This window comes from Bos grunniens, chromosome X (genome assembly GCF_055505025.1).
Source record: "Bos grunniens cultivar Pamir isolate PY7600 chromosome X, Bosgru_T2T1.0, whole genome shotgun sequence".
Classification (NCBI taxonomy): Eukaryota; Metazoa; Chordata; class Mammalia; order Artiodactyla; family Bovidae; genus Bos; species Bos grunniens.
The window spans coordinates 20408683-20425556 of record NC_141194.1 but is presented as its reverse complement, the minus strand read 5'-3'; the positions used below and the strand labels follow the sequence as shown (position 1 = coordinate 20425556).

At 40.5% G+C, this 16874-nt stretch overlaps 1 protein-coding gene across 1 annotated transcript in view; it reads left to right on the top strand.

Moving 5' to 3' along the window:
* The window catches only part of ACOT9 (acyl-CoA thioesterase 9), a 29208-nt gene that overhangs the window by 8427 nt on the left and 3907 nt on the right, over positions 1-16874 (top strand). The window contains exons 6-8 of the mRNA XM_086389332.1: positions 4262-4345; positions 4743-4846; positions 11460-11533. Coding sequence (XP_086245458.1) covers positions 4262-4345; positions 4743-4846; positions 11460-11533 — 262 coding nt within the window. The remainder of the gene's footprint in view (positions 1-4261; positions 4346-4742; positions 4847-11459; positions 11534-16874) is intronic.

The window sequence follows — 16874 nt, the reverse complement described above, 5'->3', positions numbered from 1 at the left end:
TTGACTGGAGTGACGTAGAAGGGATGCTGTGTTTCTGTTGCATCTTAGCAGGTAGAGCATAATTCTAATTTGTCCTATTCCTGTGATGTTATCTTTGATTCCTTGGTGAAGGTGGTGTCTGCCAGGTTTCTTTGCTGTAAAGTTACTCTTTTCCCCTTTTAAATTAATAAGTACCTTGTTGGGACTTGTGAAAATCCCATTCCTCATCAGACTTTTATCAATTATTTTAAACTCAGTAGGGACTCAGGGATTCCTATGTTACTGAATGGAGTAGAATGTATTTCTATCATCTGTTTTGATGTTCAAATTGTCCCGGGACTGTTTCAGTCCCTTCATGCTGACTTCTATGGTTTTTTCTGTTTTTATTTATTTATTTTTTTTCTTGGATGTGTCCCCATCATTCTCTGAGAACTTCCTCACTTTTTGGCACAAGATCTTCTAGGCTCATTTCTACTTTTTGTGTTCCAGTCCTGGAATCAGCCAAATCTCTGAGGAGCCCTGGATCTTTTTAATGGAGAAACCAAGATCTGGGTGCTGGAGTGGTCATCGTTGCTGGGGTATCACTATTCCAATGCCCTTTTAGTATGTGAGCTGGGGAATATATGCACATACATGTTCATTTCCATTTATACCTGCCTGCCAGTCTATCTCTTTCCTTCTTTCCATCTGTTTATATCTCTGTCTGTTGGAACCTTGGGTTCATACTGATAGTCCCAATTCTAATCTAGCCACAGGTTCATTCTTTATTCCTCCCTTTTCACATTTGTAATTCCCTTCTCCAGCTGGTTCCATTATCCAGAATATAATTACTTATTTGATCAGTTCCCCTGTATGTAGCCAGTTTCATGTGACTGCCACCTCAAAATCCTCCTGGATGCTCCCCTCACCTTGCTGGGGTGCTGCTCTGTACCAGGTGACCCTCTGCAGGTCACCGTCCTCATTGTGCTTGGGCTGCAGCTTGCTGGGCCATGGCTCTCATTGCCTCACTGTGTGTCCTCCTGACCCCATGTGGGCTTCAGCACTCGATCTGGGATTTGGGGCTGTGCTGCTTGCTCCTACTGAATGGCCTTTGGACTGAACTGTTGGGAAAGCATTTAAAGAAAGGCTCTGTTAATCTTTAAAATAGAGACGTAAATCCATTGTTGGTCTTACACCTAGCTACGTTTTTCTTGAAATTAATAAACTTGCTTAAAAATTCATAAGTTAGTTAATGTTAGTCACTCAGTTGTGTGACTCTATGTGACACTGCCAGGGACAGTAGCCCGTCCATGGAATTCTCCAGGCAAGAATACTAGAGTGGGTTGCTATTTCCTTTTCCAGAGGATCTTCTTGACCCAGGGATCAAACCCATGTCTCCTCTGTCTCCTGCATTGCAGGCGAGTTCTTTACCACTAGTGCCACCTGGGAAGCCCTAAAAATTCTTACTGGCTCTTAAAAAAAGATCTTTCTGTCTCTCTCTCACGTGCGCGCGCGCGCACACACACACACACACACACTGACTTGACTTTGGTTTACTTAGGTGTCCCTAAATAAATGGGCTTCCCTGGTGGCTCAGATGATGAAGAATCTGCCTGCAGTGTCTGTCAGTGAAGGAGACACTGGTTTGATACCTGGGTTGGAGAATTCCGTGGACGGAGGAATCTGGTGGGCTACAGTCCAGGGGGTCACAAAGAGTTGGACATGACTGAGTGACTAACACTTAGCTTAAATACACAAACTCCCCTGCCACTATGCTGTTTTTCTTCATCACCTCATGTAGATGGCTAGTCCCTTTCCCTTGTTCATTTGATACTGTTCCATCCCTTTTTTCAAGAAACTCGCCTTTTATCACATACACTTTCTCCCTCGTATCTCAGGCCTTTGCTCAACTTCACTTTTCCCTCAGTTTCTAAACATATTCAAGGCTCTTGAGTCTTACAATGAAAAATAGGTAAAATCCCCTTCCCTTATAGCACTCTGCAGTTTTCTTTCCCTCTCACTTGAGAGCTAACTCTGTTCTGGCTTCTGCTCCTCTGTGTCATTGAGCTGATTATGCCAAGCAGTCTGTTGCTGCCTTACTGCGTGATCTCACAGGTGCTTCTTAGCATACATGACCCCTTTGCAGCTCCTGACAATGTCGAACTCAGCTGTGGGCATTGGCGATATCTCCTCCCACCTCTCAGGCTGCTACTTCCCAGTCTCCTTTGTAGCTTCCTCTTTCTCTGTTGATCCTTTAAATGTTGCTGATCTCCAGGGTGTTGTCTTCTGCCCCTTTTTGTTGTTGATAGATGCACCTTCTTTATAAATCTCGAATCCCAGTGCTTCAGTTGTTTTCAGTATTGTTGAGTTGTTCAGTCGTGTTTGACCCCATGGATACCAGGCTTCCCTGTCCTTTACCATCTCGCGGAGTTTGCTCAAACTCATGTCCATTGAGTCAGTGATGCCATCCAACCATCTCATCCTCTGTTGTCCCCTTCTCCTCCTATATTAGCTGTATTTATTTCACTAAAATGTACTTAAATAAAAACCAGTATAAAGAGGCACAAACATGAGAACAGGAAAAATTCACCATGAAAATATAAAAATTGCAAACCTGCTTGCACGTAGTAATAGTCTTAGTTCAAAATGGATTGCTAAATTTGACTGCTTTAAATTGAAAAACTCCCATATGACCAAAGATACTATAATAACAACAAAAACCCTAGCACATTTCTGCAGGAAAGAATAACCAAAAAGAAGAATGAAGAAAATAATAAACTATATAAAAGGGTTACTACAAATGAATAAGAAAAAGATAAAGAAGCCAACCAAAAATGGGGGCTTCCCTGGTGGCTCAGTGATAAGGAATCCACCTGCCAGTGCAGGGGACACAGGTTTAATCCCTGGTCTAAGACGATCCCACATCCCACAGAGCAACTAAGCCCGTGTACCACAACTGCTGAGCCCACGTGCCGCAGTGACTGAAGCCCACTTGCCTGGAGCCTGTGCTCCACAAAAGAAGCTCTGTTGTCCTCTTCTCCTTTGGCCTTCAATCTTTCCCAGCCTCAGGTCTCTTTGCATCAGGTGGCCAAAGTACTGGAGCTTCAGTATCAGTCCTCCCAATGAATATTCAGGGTTGATTTCCTTTAGGATTGACTGGTTTGATCTTCTTGCTGTCCAAGGGACTCTCAAGAGTCTTCTCCAACACCATGGTTCAAAGCATCAATTCTAGTATGGGAGCTATATAAGGTACATTTCCTGGCCTGCTCTTGTGAGTTGCAGACCAGTTTGTCCTCCTGCCTTTTGGCCATCTTCATTTGGATCTGCCATGGACTTCCTGAATTCAGTGTGTTGAAAATAGTCCACTCTGCTCTCCCTGTGTATATCTTTTTTCTCAGTGAATGGTACATTGTCTTCACTCATGCAAGTTAGATACCTGAGTTAATTTAAGTCTTGTCAAACCTGCCTTCTTCTTAGCTCTTGGATCTTTTCTCTTGTCTTCATTTCCACTAATGTGCCATAGGTCAGACACTTACAGTTTCCTTTCTGGGTACCATTAAGGTTTGTAAATGGTGTTTCTTGCCTTTCGCTCCTCATCCCCCTCCCAGTACATCCTTTAGCAGGTGCATGGGTGGAAGAGTTTATTGTTACTCAACAGATACTGAGCACAGACCCAGTCCTGAGGGTTGATGATACAAATTTGAATGAATCATAGGGTAGGCAGGGATGCTATTGAAGAAGTACAGTACAATTTTAAATGAGTTGATATTTGTAAGGTACATAGAGTCATGCTTGGCACCTGTACATACTTGTTAAAATATGGGAAGCATACATATCACCACAGGGTAGTGTAGGAGCCGAGGGTATTATGGGGAAGGAGGGAGAGCTCTAAGCCAAATAATAGTTTCATGATTCAGGAAGAGTCAAGAGGAAAACAGGTAGGTGAGTCCTTGTCTTTTATTTCTCTTTTTGAAGATGTTTGATGTTTTCAGACTCATGTGTTGGGGGCTTTTTCTGACTTAGGCACCATACCTTGGTTGAAGATAATAAGCCACCTGGTAGACCTGGGCTTTGGGCTTCAGTTTCCTCATCAGAGCTAAAATTCAACGGACAGATTAGAGGATTTCTAGATCTCATTAATGTATCAAAATCTTTGGTTCTAGGGTATGACCACTAGTGGGATATGGGGAATTGGGTCTTCAAAACCAGATAAGACTGTTTATGAGTTTCAAGGAGTGAATTGTAAACATTAAAAAATAATTTTGCTTTTTCCTTTATTTGGTTCTCTTCTGTTTTCCTACAGTTCTTATTTGCTACATGCACAACAAAATTCACTCAGCTAAGATGTCTCCTTTATCGATAGTTACAGCCCTGGTGGACAAGATTGGTAAGTGATATTATTTTCTTGGCATACTTAGAATTTTTAGTAATTATAAAATATCGATATTAGAGGAAATATTTTCCTTTTATGGAGAAATTTTTATGTATATATATGTATATGCATATGAAAATGTCAGCTATGTACCAACATGTTTTTTATAATTATCTTCGAGTGGAAGGGTTTTGCATGATTCTGGTTTCACTTTTTATATTCTTTGCATTGCCTTATTTTTCAGAAAGACATACACATGTCTTCAGTATGTCAAAAAGGAATCATATTTTTAGTTTTCAAGACAAAAAAGAAATATAATGAAATTTATGAAAATTTCCAATGAAATATGTCGATTTACAGCACAGAAAAGTTGGAGTATGGTTTATGCTCAGGTTGGTTTTCTGTTTTGTAGATATGTGTAAGAAGAATTTGAGCCCAGAACAGGACATCAAGTTCAGTGGCCATGTCAGTTGGGTTGGGAAGACATCCATGGAAGTCAAGATGCACATGTTCCAGGTGTGTCTGTGCCGAAATCTGCCCCCTTTTTCTAATACAGCCAGCTAGTCTCAGTGAAAGAAAAGCTTGCTTACCTATCTATCCATAGACAGGTGTATAGTTTTATAAGTTTTCCACTTATAGAAGAGCAATTCAAGTTCATGTCATACAGATGGTGTATTAGTATCCTCCTGGACAAAGACTGACAGATTATTTGGTGTTTATGCTTAATGTTTATTATTTTCAAATCATATATAGCTCCATGTTAAGGTACTTGTTTCTGGTTTTACCCTACAGAATTTCACAACAGTCTGAGTTCTGTTAAACATAAATGGAATTGGTCACTGTTAGTTTCTTAGGGCTGCTGTAGAAAAGTACCACAAACCAGATGGCTTAAAACAACAGAAATTAATTGTTTTACAATTGCGAGGCTGGAAATCCAAAATTAAGGTCTCAGCAGGACCATGCTCCCTCTAAAACCTGTATAGGAGAAGCCTTCTTTGCTTCTTCCTAGCTTCTAATGGTTCGCTGGCTTTTTGGCATTCCTTGGCTTGTAGTTTTAACACTCATTATCTTCCTTCTTCATGACATAGCACTTTCTTCTTGTGTTTCTATGTCTCTTCTGTTCTTACAAGGGCATCAATAATACTGGATTAAGGGCCCACCTACTCAGTGTGACCTCATCTTATCTGATTATATCTGCAACAACCCTATGTCTAAATACAGTCACCTTCACCTGTGCTGACGGTTGGGACATCAACATATCTTGTTGGGGGGCACAGTTCAACCCATAACAGTCACTTAGATTACTATAGCATCTAGGAACAGCCTCTCTGATGAGCACAAGTCAGAACAGCTATTATAAGGTAATGAAGAAGGACTTCCCTGGTGGCCTAGTGGCTAAGACTCTGTGCTCCTCATGCAGGGGGCCTGGGTTTAGTCCCTTGTCAGGGACCTAGATCTTACATGCTGCAACTAAGAGTTTGAATGCTGCTAAGACTTGGCACAGCCAAATAAATTAAAACATATTTTTTTTAAAGAGAGATGAAGAAATTTGTCAAGAAAAAGTACCTCGAAGATAATAGTACAGAAATCAAATAATTCAGAATATGTTCAAGATTTCATTGTGAAACTTAGCTAAGAACAACTTAGTTATATCAGGGTATTAGATGGATCTGTCATTCAGATACATTTTTCTTTTCTGTTATGAAATCATGAAGCATTTCACCTTTTGGATAAAGTCTGGAGGTTGCTCTGCAGTAATTAAAAGTATTTTGTCAAAATCAGTTCAGTTCAGTCGCTCAGTTGTGTCCGACTCTTTGCAACCCCATGGATTGCAGCACTGCAGGCTTCTCTGTCCATCACCAACTCCCGGAGTTCACTCAGACTCATGTCCATCGAGTTGGTGATGCCATCCAGCCATCTCATCCTCTGTCGTCCCCTTCTCCTCCCGCCTTCAATCTTTCCCAGCATCAGGGTTTTTTCCAATCTCAGTTCTTTGAATCAGGTGGCCAAAGTATTGAAGTTTCAGCTTCAGCATCAGTCCTTCCAATGAATATTCAGGACTAATTTCCTTTAGAATTGACTGGTTGGATCTCCTTGCAGTCCAAGAGACTCTCAAGAGTCTTCTCCAACACCACAGTTCAAAAGCATCAATTCTTTGGTGCTCAGCTTTCTTTATAGTCCAACTCTCACATCCATACATGACTACTGGAAAAACAGCTTTGACTAGACGGACCTTTGTTGGTAAAGTAATGTCTCTGCTTTTTAATATGCTGTCTAGGTTGGTCATAGCTTTTCTTCCAAGGAGAAAGTGTCTTTTAATTTCGTGGCTGCAGTCACCATCTGCAGTGATTTTGGAGCCCAAGAAAATAGTCTGTCAGTGTTTTCATTGTTTCCCCATTTATTTGCTGTGAAGTGATGGGACCGGATGCCATGATCTTAGTTTTCTGAATGTTGAGTTTTAAGCCAACTTTTTCACTCTCCTCTTTCACTTTCATCAAGAGGCTCTTTAGTTCTTCTTCACTTTCTACCATAAGGGTGGTGTCATCTGCATATCTGAGGTTATTGATATTTATCCCGGCAATCTTGATTCCAGCTTGTGCTTCATCCGGCCCAGCATTTCACATGATGTACTCTGCATTTAAGTTAAATAAACAAAATAGGTCCTTTTAAAATTTGATACTGTATGTAAACATCGAATTTTTTAAACTCCCTTGTTGCTGCTTTTAAATAATAATAATACTGCTTTTAAAACCAAACATGGGCATACACACTGAGGAAACCAGAAGGGAAAGAGACACGTGTACCCCAGTGTTCATTGCAGCACTGTTTATAATAGCCAGGACATGGAAGCAACCTAGATGTCCATCAGCAGATGAATGGATAAGAAAGCTATGGTATATATACACAATGGAGTATTACTCAGCCATTAAAAAGAATTCATTTGAATCAGTTCTAATGAGGTGGATGAAACTGGAGCCTATTATACAGAGTGAAGTAAGCCAGAAAGAAAAACACCAATACAGTATACTAACACATATATATGGAATTTAGAAAGATGGTAACAATAACCCTGTATACGAGACAGCAAAAGAGACACTGATGTATAGAACAGTCTTATGGACTCTGTGGGAGAGGGAGAGGGTGGGAAGATTTGGGAGAATGGCATTGAAACATGTATACTATCATGTATGAAACGAGTCGCCAGTCCAGGTTCGATGCACGATACTGGATGCTTGGGGCTGGTGCACTGGGATGACCCAGAGGGATGGTATGGGGAGGGAGGAGGGAGGAGGGTTCAGGATGGGGAACACATGTATACCTGTGGCAGATTCATTTCGATATTTGGCAAAACCAATACAATATTGTAAAGTTTAAAAATAAAATAAAATTAAAAAAAATAAAAAATAAAAAAAAATATATTTAACATAGCATCTGTTATCCAAACAATGGAAAGAGATGCCATTTATTGTTTACAGTGTATTTCAGAAATCAATGTCTAAATTTAAAAAAACAAACAAACAAACAAACATGAAGTTGTTGGGGATGGTGCTATGATTTGTTCACTTCCTTTCTTAGCCCTAATGGTTGATTCACAGTGGGTTCCTGGCATAAGACCTGCTTTCTAAAGAATCTTTGGCAAATAGATTGAAAAAGAGATAAAGGAATTATTTGGAAGCAAGCCAGTGAAAAATCAGTGCCAGAAATACACTTGTGTTTTAAATTTGCATTTCTCATTGGCCATTTTGATGAATAACTCATGGCTTAAGTGATCTTTTATTCCAGAGAGGGAGCTTGGCAATAGATACCCTGCCTCTGGTTTGGCTAAAATGTAGGGTTCAGATCCCAGCTCTTGGACTTCCCTTGCAGTTCAGTGGCTAAGACTTCACACTTCCACTACAAGGGGCACGGGTTTGATCCCTGGTTGGGGGACTAGGATCCCACATGCCCCATGGTGTGAGCAAAAAAAAAATCCTAATTCTGCTGTTTGTTAGCCATGTGACTGTGGGCAGATTTCTTGCCCTCTCTGAGATGCTGTTTTGTTAGCCACAGTAGCCACTAATCAAATGTTGCCAATTATGTTAATTTATCATCATTGCTGTGGAGATGGTTCCAGATCTCTTCTAGGCTTGACCTTCAGACCTGCCTTTTGGGATTCCCATAGATCTCTCTCCCATGTGTACTCTTGCTGTCTCCCAAGTCCGGTGTGTTCCAGACTGTGTCAGCTTCCTTTCCAATCCTGACTCTCCTTCGCTTTCCCCTTTCTCACCCTCCTGTTTCTCCCAGCTCCAAACCTTTGTGAAAGCTTTAATTTTTCCCTGTCCCATGCAGCCTTTTGCCAAGTCTTGCAGATTTGTCACCCACTGTTGCTCACCAGAGTCCTTGCTTCCCTTTCCCCCTGGCCTCTGAGTTTCATTCAAGCCCTCACTGCCTCTTGTGTGAGCGTCTTAGTTGTCTTTTAATTATTCTGCCTGTCTTTAGTCTCTTCTGTCTTAATTTTACACATATCTACCAGATAGATCTTCCACAACCGATCTTCAGTCATATCACTTCCCTTCTCAGAACCCTTCAATGGCCATTATCTGTGGTTCAAAGTCTAAATTCCTTTGACTAGTTAGAATCTAAGTGTTAGTCGCTCAGTTGTGTCTGACTCTTTGCGACCCCCACAGACTGTAGCCCACCAGGCTCCTCTATCCATGGAATTCTGCAGGCAAGAATACTGGTGTGGGCTGCCATTTCCTTTTCCAGGGGATCTTCCTGACCCAGGGATCGAACCCGGGTCTCCTGCAGACTGATTCTTTACCATCTGAGACACCAGTTATGATCTAGGATGCTCCATAAACAGCACCAACCTACCTGGTGGCTGGTTCACACACCTTAGAGCACACCACTGGAGACCTTGAGCATCCTAAGAGTAGAGTTGTTTGTTTTGCACCCATGATGCTTAGCACTAGTGCATGTTAATTACAATAAACTGGAACATTACACAGTAGGTGAGTGGATGAGTATCCTGTTGTACATTTTCCCTTTGCCGGGATTTCTTGGGCAGTGTCTCCCCATATTCCCATTCCACCTGTGCTTCCGGGCCACTTCATGCTCCAGTCTGTCCCTGATCCTTTCAGCTCATAGTACCTGTTCCTTCCCCACATCCCTCTCTTCTGGTTCCTGCTATCCTCTGCTCTGCAGAGCTCTGTACGCACGTGTTTTTTCTGTTTGACTATGTGCGCATCCCCAAGGAGATCTGGGAGTGAGTCATCTAGCCCACTTCCTGATGGCCAACATTTAACACTGGCTTTGCAGTGATTTATAGGGTGTGCCATGTGTGCTCGGTATACAGCAGTGAGCAAAACAGAGAAAGTTCCATTCTCTTGGAGTTCACACTCTAGTAGTGCTCAACAGTCAGTTCATTCATTGACCATCATTGATCGGGTATCTGCTGTCTGCCAGTCTTTGTGCCAGTTGCTGGAATACAAATGTGAATAAAAATGGTCTTTGTCCTCAAGGAGTTCTCCGTGCAGTAGGAAGACAGACACGTAAGTAAATCATTATGGTATAGTCAGTTAAGTGGGCTTCCCTGATGGCTCAGTGGTAAAGAATCCACCTGCAATGCAGGAGACACGGGAGACGTGGGTTTGATCCCTGGGTTAGGAAGATCCCCCGGAGGAGGAAACAGCAAATCCACTCCAGTGTTCTTGCCTGAAAAATCCCACGGATAGAGGAGCCTGGTGAGCTATAGTCCAAAGGGTCACAAAGATCGGACTGAGCGACTAAGCACAAACTAAGTACTGTGCACTATTTCTCAACAGGGACACTATTAGCTTTGTACGTGGGAGAATTCTTTGTTCTGCAGGACCTTCCCCTGTGTTGTGAAGTGTTACCTGTGCTGCACTAGTAGTGTCCCTCAGCTCATGCAACCATCACCAGCTCTGCACGTTTCCAGATGCCCCTAGGGGGTGATATCTTCCTAGCTTATGTTGAGAACCACTGTCAGAAGAGGCCTTTGTTTCCACTTAGGTGACAAAAAAAGGGAGGGAATGATCAACTCTGCCTGGGGAGTAGGGCTGTGACCGGGGATGGGGAGGAGTATCTTGAGGAATGCCGCCCTGAGGAAGGCATCAGGCAAAGATGTGGAGGGGAGGTGCTCAGGTGACAAAATGGGACATTTCAGGACCTCCAAGTTGTTAGCTGTGGCTAAAGAAAAAGGTGTAGGCACGAGGGGAATGTTCAGTGAACAATCAGAGAAAAATCTGGGCTCCGTGGCAGAAGCTTTCCAGCAGGCTTAGAACAGATCCTGAGAGAAAGGAGGAACTCTTGGAAGGTTTGAACAGGACAGGGACATAGTAAGATGGGGGAGACTCTTCCCAAAGTTGAAGGGGAGGGCTCATAAGGGGTTGAACGGATATTGGTCATGAGGACTAGTGATGAGGTTTGTTGAGGATGGAAACAACTATAACCCCAGGTTACAATAGGACTTGAGGATATAACTTTCCTGGAAGTACAGACTCCCCGGGGGTAAAAAAAATACCTTAAAATCTTGATGGACTCTGCATTGTACATATTTAGCTTAATCCATAGAATTGTCACCCATCTTATCCATTCTTGGAAGCCCCTGTGCTGGGCTTAAGGAAACAGGCACATCCTAGTAGTTGGCACACTCAAGTTTCCAGAAAATTTGAATGTCTGGGTGAGCGATGGGAGGTCTGCCTGGCTGTGTGTGCCTTTGGGAGGACAGCTAGGCCTGAAGAAAGCCAGCCTTCTGCAAGATGGTTACACTTAAGTGATGGTGATGCATAAGGTCCCTCTGTGACCCTTGCCCTGGATCCCAGTCATGCAGCTCCAAGGGATAGTTTGTGCCCATCCTAGCCCTTCTCACTCTGTGTACTGTTTGGGTTTTGGAGGTGTCTCCATTCTCTGCTAGACCACAGATTCCTTGATCTTGCTGCCACTCCCCGCCACCTGCCAGAGCCTAGTCATGTTTCTGGGATCTCAGCAGATGGCAATTAATGAATGCACTCGTCCTCTTTTGCTAATTTCAGCCTTTCCTGAAGGCTCCGGTATCTGTTAAGATTGTACTAGGTCTTCCCACTAAACGCATTTCTTACAGCTGCATTTTCTTTTCTTTGTTTTCTAGTTACATGGCAATGACTTTTCTCCTGTTTTGGATGCGACATTTGTAATGGTGGCTCGTGATTCTGAAAATAAAGGGTAATTGCTGTTTTTTTTCCCTATTTCTTTCTTCTTTTTTCCTGTTCTTTGAAAAATATAAAATATGTATTTTTCAAATATCTGGAGATATCTGAAAACTGGAGAGAAAACTTTAATAAATTTCTAGATTTATTAATTAAATTTCTAGATTTATTCTAGATCTAATAAATTTCACTCAGTTTTGTCTGACTCTTTGCAACCCCATGGACTGTAGCCTGCTAGGCTACTCTGTCCATGGGATTCTCCAGGCAAGAATACTGGAGTGGATTGCCATTCCCTTCTCCAGAGGATCTTCTGGACCCAGGGATTGAACATGGGGCTCCTGCATTGCAGTAAGAGTCTTTACCATCTGAGCTACAGGGAAGTCCTTAAATATATTTTTAAAATATCTGGAGATATGTGAAAACTGGAGAGAAGACTTTAATAAATTTCTAGATACCATCACCTAGACTTAAGAGTTTTTTTTTTTTTTTGACTTAAGAGTTTTGATATTTTGCCATATTTGCTTTTTTTTAAAGGTATATTATTTTCTGTATCATATTTTAAAGCAATTCCAGGTGTAATGACATTTCACCTCTAAATACCTTAGCATAGGCATTGCTTTAAAAATGAGGATATTTTCTTAAATAACTACATTACCACTAGCACACCTAACAAATAATAGTAAGTACTTAATGTATTCTAATAGTTCACATTCACTTTTCCCCAATTATCTTTTTAATGATTTATTTAAATCAGGATCCAAACAAGGTCCACTTACTGCATTTGATTTTTATATCTCTTAAGTCTGCTTTTTTTGTTTGCAACTTTATTGAGATATAATTCACGTACATGCAATTCATGGCTTTTAGTATATTCATAAAACTGTGCAGTCTCTTCAGCCTGTGTTAATCTGGAATGGTTGTGTGCACCCACCTGTCCTTTACCCCTTCTCATGAAGTGGGCAAAAGCCCAGATGCATTGTTCTATACAGTGTCTCACTTTCTGGATTTGTCTCACTGCTTCTTCATGGTATTTTTTTTTTAATTTGTTTCACTATCCCTCGTATTTTCTGTAAATTGAAGTTAGATCTAAAAGGTTAGTTAGATTTGAATTCAGTGTATTTGGTGAGAGCACTTCCTAGATGATGCTGTCTCTGTATTGTATCATGTCAGATTTTCCCACTCATAGTAAAGGTAGGATTAGTGTGTGGGTTCAAGTAGCAACAGACTGATCTTTCCATTATGCACTTCAGTTTATCCTCTTATGATCAACAATAATCCGCAGGCGTAGTACAGTACAAGATGTATCCCATGTACATCTTACAAATAGCTAGTTTCCCATCAGTCTTCCCTCAGTGCTTTTAATGTCCTTTGCTGATTAGCAGTTTAATCATTTTCATTAGAGGATATAAAATGATTCTCAAGTTCTGACATTCTTTCTGTATTTGTTAGCCAGAGATCTGTAAAGAAGACTTTTTCTTCCTTGGTTTGTCAAGGAAGATGAGGATCAATGTTTCATTCTTTGCTTTATTTACACATTTACTAGCTAGTGATGACAGTTTTTCTGCCTTTTTTTGCTTTTTAAGAAAGTATCACTGTGAGTTCATGGATTTTAATATAGTAAATATGTTTCAGTAAATTGCAGCCATTGTTCTTCCTGTTCCTTGGAATGAACATCTTTGGTCAGTGGGAACTCCTTTAAGCTGCCTCCTGTGATGAGCTATTTTTACATTTCCTAGTCTTTGATAACTTTCTGCTCTCTGGTACAATGAGATACCTTGAACTTATCCTATACATTTCCTACCCCAGGCCTGGTATCAGCAATTTCTCCAAGGAGTCCTCAGATTCCTTTTAATGGGAAACTGGTAGTTAGACACCAAAATCTGGGCACCAGAACTATATGTTTTTATTAGTTTGTCATTGTTTCTATGCTTTTTCAGTGGACAGAGCTTGAATGTGTGTTAAAAAGAAAACAAAAAACCTCATAAATTTATACTATCATTTCCAAGTCAAGTTTAGCTATACATACTTTAAAGCTTTATGCCTTATCTTTTCTTTCTTACATTGAATTCTTGGTTCCTAATGCCAGTTATACCCAAGACATTCAAACTGGGAAAAACTATTTAATTATGTGTGTGGGAGTGGGGTAGGAGGGAACGTTACAGGGTTGCTATTGTACAGGATGGAGTCTGGAGGCCTATGAGAAGTTGATTTGTTTCAAAAATTTGAGTTAGGAGTCTTCAATGAGAAATCTCTTTTGCTGCATGGAAAACTGACTTGGAGACCCAAGTTAAGAGCAAAAAAATCCCTTGGTGACTCTTATCTGAGTGAAGTATCCACCTGTCTTCTCTATCTCCTCCAGCCACTTCCAGCTGACCTGCTGCTCCTAGTGGCTGACCTGGGGCTCCTTTTCCAGCACTGAAGGCATTACTTAAAGTTTCTCACCCAGCTGATGCATTCTAATTTTCCAAGCTGCTATTTCAGTACTTTTGTTTCCATTTTTGTTTCATCCAACCTTTGGATTCTACCATAGTGAAGGATTATCCCTTTTCTCTGTGTTTTAGTTTGAAAAATTTGATACCTACAGGAATGTAGAAAGAATAATGCAATGAGCACCCTTCACCTAAGCTCTCAAATTAAGATTTTACCACTTTTACCTTACTCTTGCCCTTTCTCAGTAAATACAAATATATACACTTTTCCTCATGTAATGGTTTCAAAGTAAGGTTGAGACTACTTTACCCATAAATAATTAAACATGTATCTCCTAAGAATAAGGTGATTTGCCTATATAACGTCAGCAACTTTATTATATCCAAGAAATTTAACAGTTATACAATTATTGTTTCTAATATTTGATCCATATTCAAACCATGCCAGTTGTCCCTAAAATATTCTTTATAACCTTTTCTCTTGAGTCAGGGTCTGATTAAGGACCATGTGTAGTATGCTGTTGGGGCTTCCCTGATGGTTCAGATGGTAAAGAATCTGTCTGCAATGTGGGACACCTGGGTTTGATCCCTGGGTTGTAAAGATCCGCTGGAGGAGGATATGGCAACCCAAGCCAGTATTCATGCCTGGAGAATCCCCATGGACAGAGAGGCCTGATGGGCTACAGTCCATGGGGTCACAAAGAGTCGGACACAACTGAGCGACTAAGCACACATTATATGTTATTATCATGTTTCTTTAAATAATTTCCCTTAAAACAATCCCACTCGCACTTTCTGTCTTTTAAGACGTTGACTTTTTAAACCTTTTACTGAAGTATAGTTGATGTACAATACTGTGTTAGTTTCAGGTATACAGCAAAGTGATTCAGTTATGTATCTCTCTCTCTATATATATAGATACACTTTTTCAGATTCTTTCCCCATATAATTATTATAAAATATTGACTATAATTCCTTGTATTATACAGTAGGTCCTTGCTGTTTTATCTATTTTACATATAGTGATGTGTATATGTAAATCCCAAACTCCCAATTTATCTCCCCCCTTTCCCCTTTGGTATCCATAAGTTTGTGTTCTGTTTGTGATCTATTGGTCTTGCAAATAAGTTTATTTGTATCATTTTTTTTAGATTCCACATATAAGGGATATCATATGATACTTGTCTTTGGCTTATTTCACTTAGTATGATAATCTCTGGGTCTCTCCATGTTGCTTCAGATGGCATTATTTCATTCTTTTTTATGGCTAAATAATATTTCATTCTATTGTTTTCCTCTGTTTCTTTGTACATTGTCTTTATCCATTCCTCTGTTGATGGATACTTAGGTTGCTTCCATGTCTTGATTATTGTAAATAGTGCTGCAGTGAACATTGCGGTGAATGTATCTTTTGGGATTATGATTTTCTTTAGGTATATGCCCAGGAGTGGGATATGGTAGCTCTGTTTTTAGTTTTTTAAGGAACCTCCTCCATACTGTTTTCCATAGTGGTTGCACCAATTTACCTTCCTATCAACAGTGTAGGAGGGTTCCCTTTTCTCCACACCCTTTCCAGCATTTACTATTTGTAGACTTTTTGATGATGTCCATTCTGACCTGTGTGAGGTGATGACTTCATTGTAGTTTTGATTTGCATTTCTCTAATAATTAGCAATGTTGAGCATCTTTTCATGTGCCTTTTGGCCATCTGTGTGTCTTCTTTGGAGAAATGTTTATTTATATCTTCTGTCCATGTTTTGTTGGATTGTTTGTTTTGATATTGAACTGTATGAGCTGTTTGTATATTTTGGAGATTAATCCTTTGTCATTTGTATCATTTGCAAATATCTTCTCCCAGTATGTAGGTTGTCTTTTCATTTTGTTTATGGTTTCCTTTGTTGTGCGAAAGCTTTTAAATTTGATTCAGTTCAGTACAGTTCAGTTGCTTAGTCGTGTCTGACTCCTTGTGACACCATGAACTGCAGCATGCCAGGCCTCCGTGTCCATCACCAACTCCCGGAGTTTACCCAAACTCATGTCCATCGAGTCGGTGATGCCATCTAACCATTTCATCCTCTGTCGTCCCCTTCTCCTCCTGCCTTCAATTTTTCCCAATATCAGGGTCTTTTCAAATGAGTCAGCTCTTCACATCAGGTGGCCATAATATTGGCGTTTCAGCTTCAACATTAGTCCTTCCAATGAACACCCAGGACTGGTTTCCTTTAGGTTGGACTGGTTGGATCTCCTTGCAGTCCAAGGGACTCTCAAGAATCTTCTTCAACACCACACTTGAAAAGCATCAATTCTTCGGCACTCAGCTTTCTTTATAGTCCAACTCTCACATCCATACATGACTACTGGAAAAACCATAGCCTCAACTAGATGGACGTTTGTTGACAAAGTAATGTCTCTGCTTTTTAATATGCTGTCTAGGTTGGTCATAACTTTCCTTCCAAGGAGTAAGTTTTTTAATTTCATGGCTGCAGTCACCATCTGCAGTGATTTTGGAGCCCCAAAAAATAAAGTCAGCCACTGTTTCCACTGTTTCCCCATCTATTTACCATGAAGTGATGGGACCAGATGCCATGATCTTAGTTTTCTGAATGTTGAGCTTTAAGCCAACTTTTTCACTCTCCTCTTTCACTTTCATCAGGGGGCTCTTTAGTTCTTCTTCTCTTTCTGCCATAAGGGTGGTTAGGTCCCATTTGTTTCTTTTTTTGTTTGTTTTTATTTCCATTACTCTAGGAGACAGATCCAAAAAGATATTGCTGCTGTTTATGTCAAAGAGTATCTTGCCTATATTTTCCTCTAGGAATTCTGTAGTACTTCGCCTTACATTTAGGTCTTTAATCCATTTTGAGTTTATTTTTATGTATGGTATTAGAGAATGTTCTCATTTCATTTTTTTACATGTAGCTGTCCAGTTTT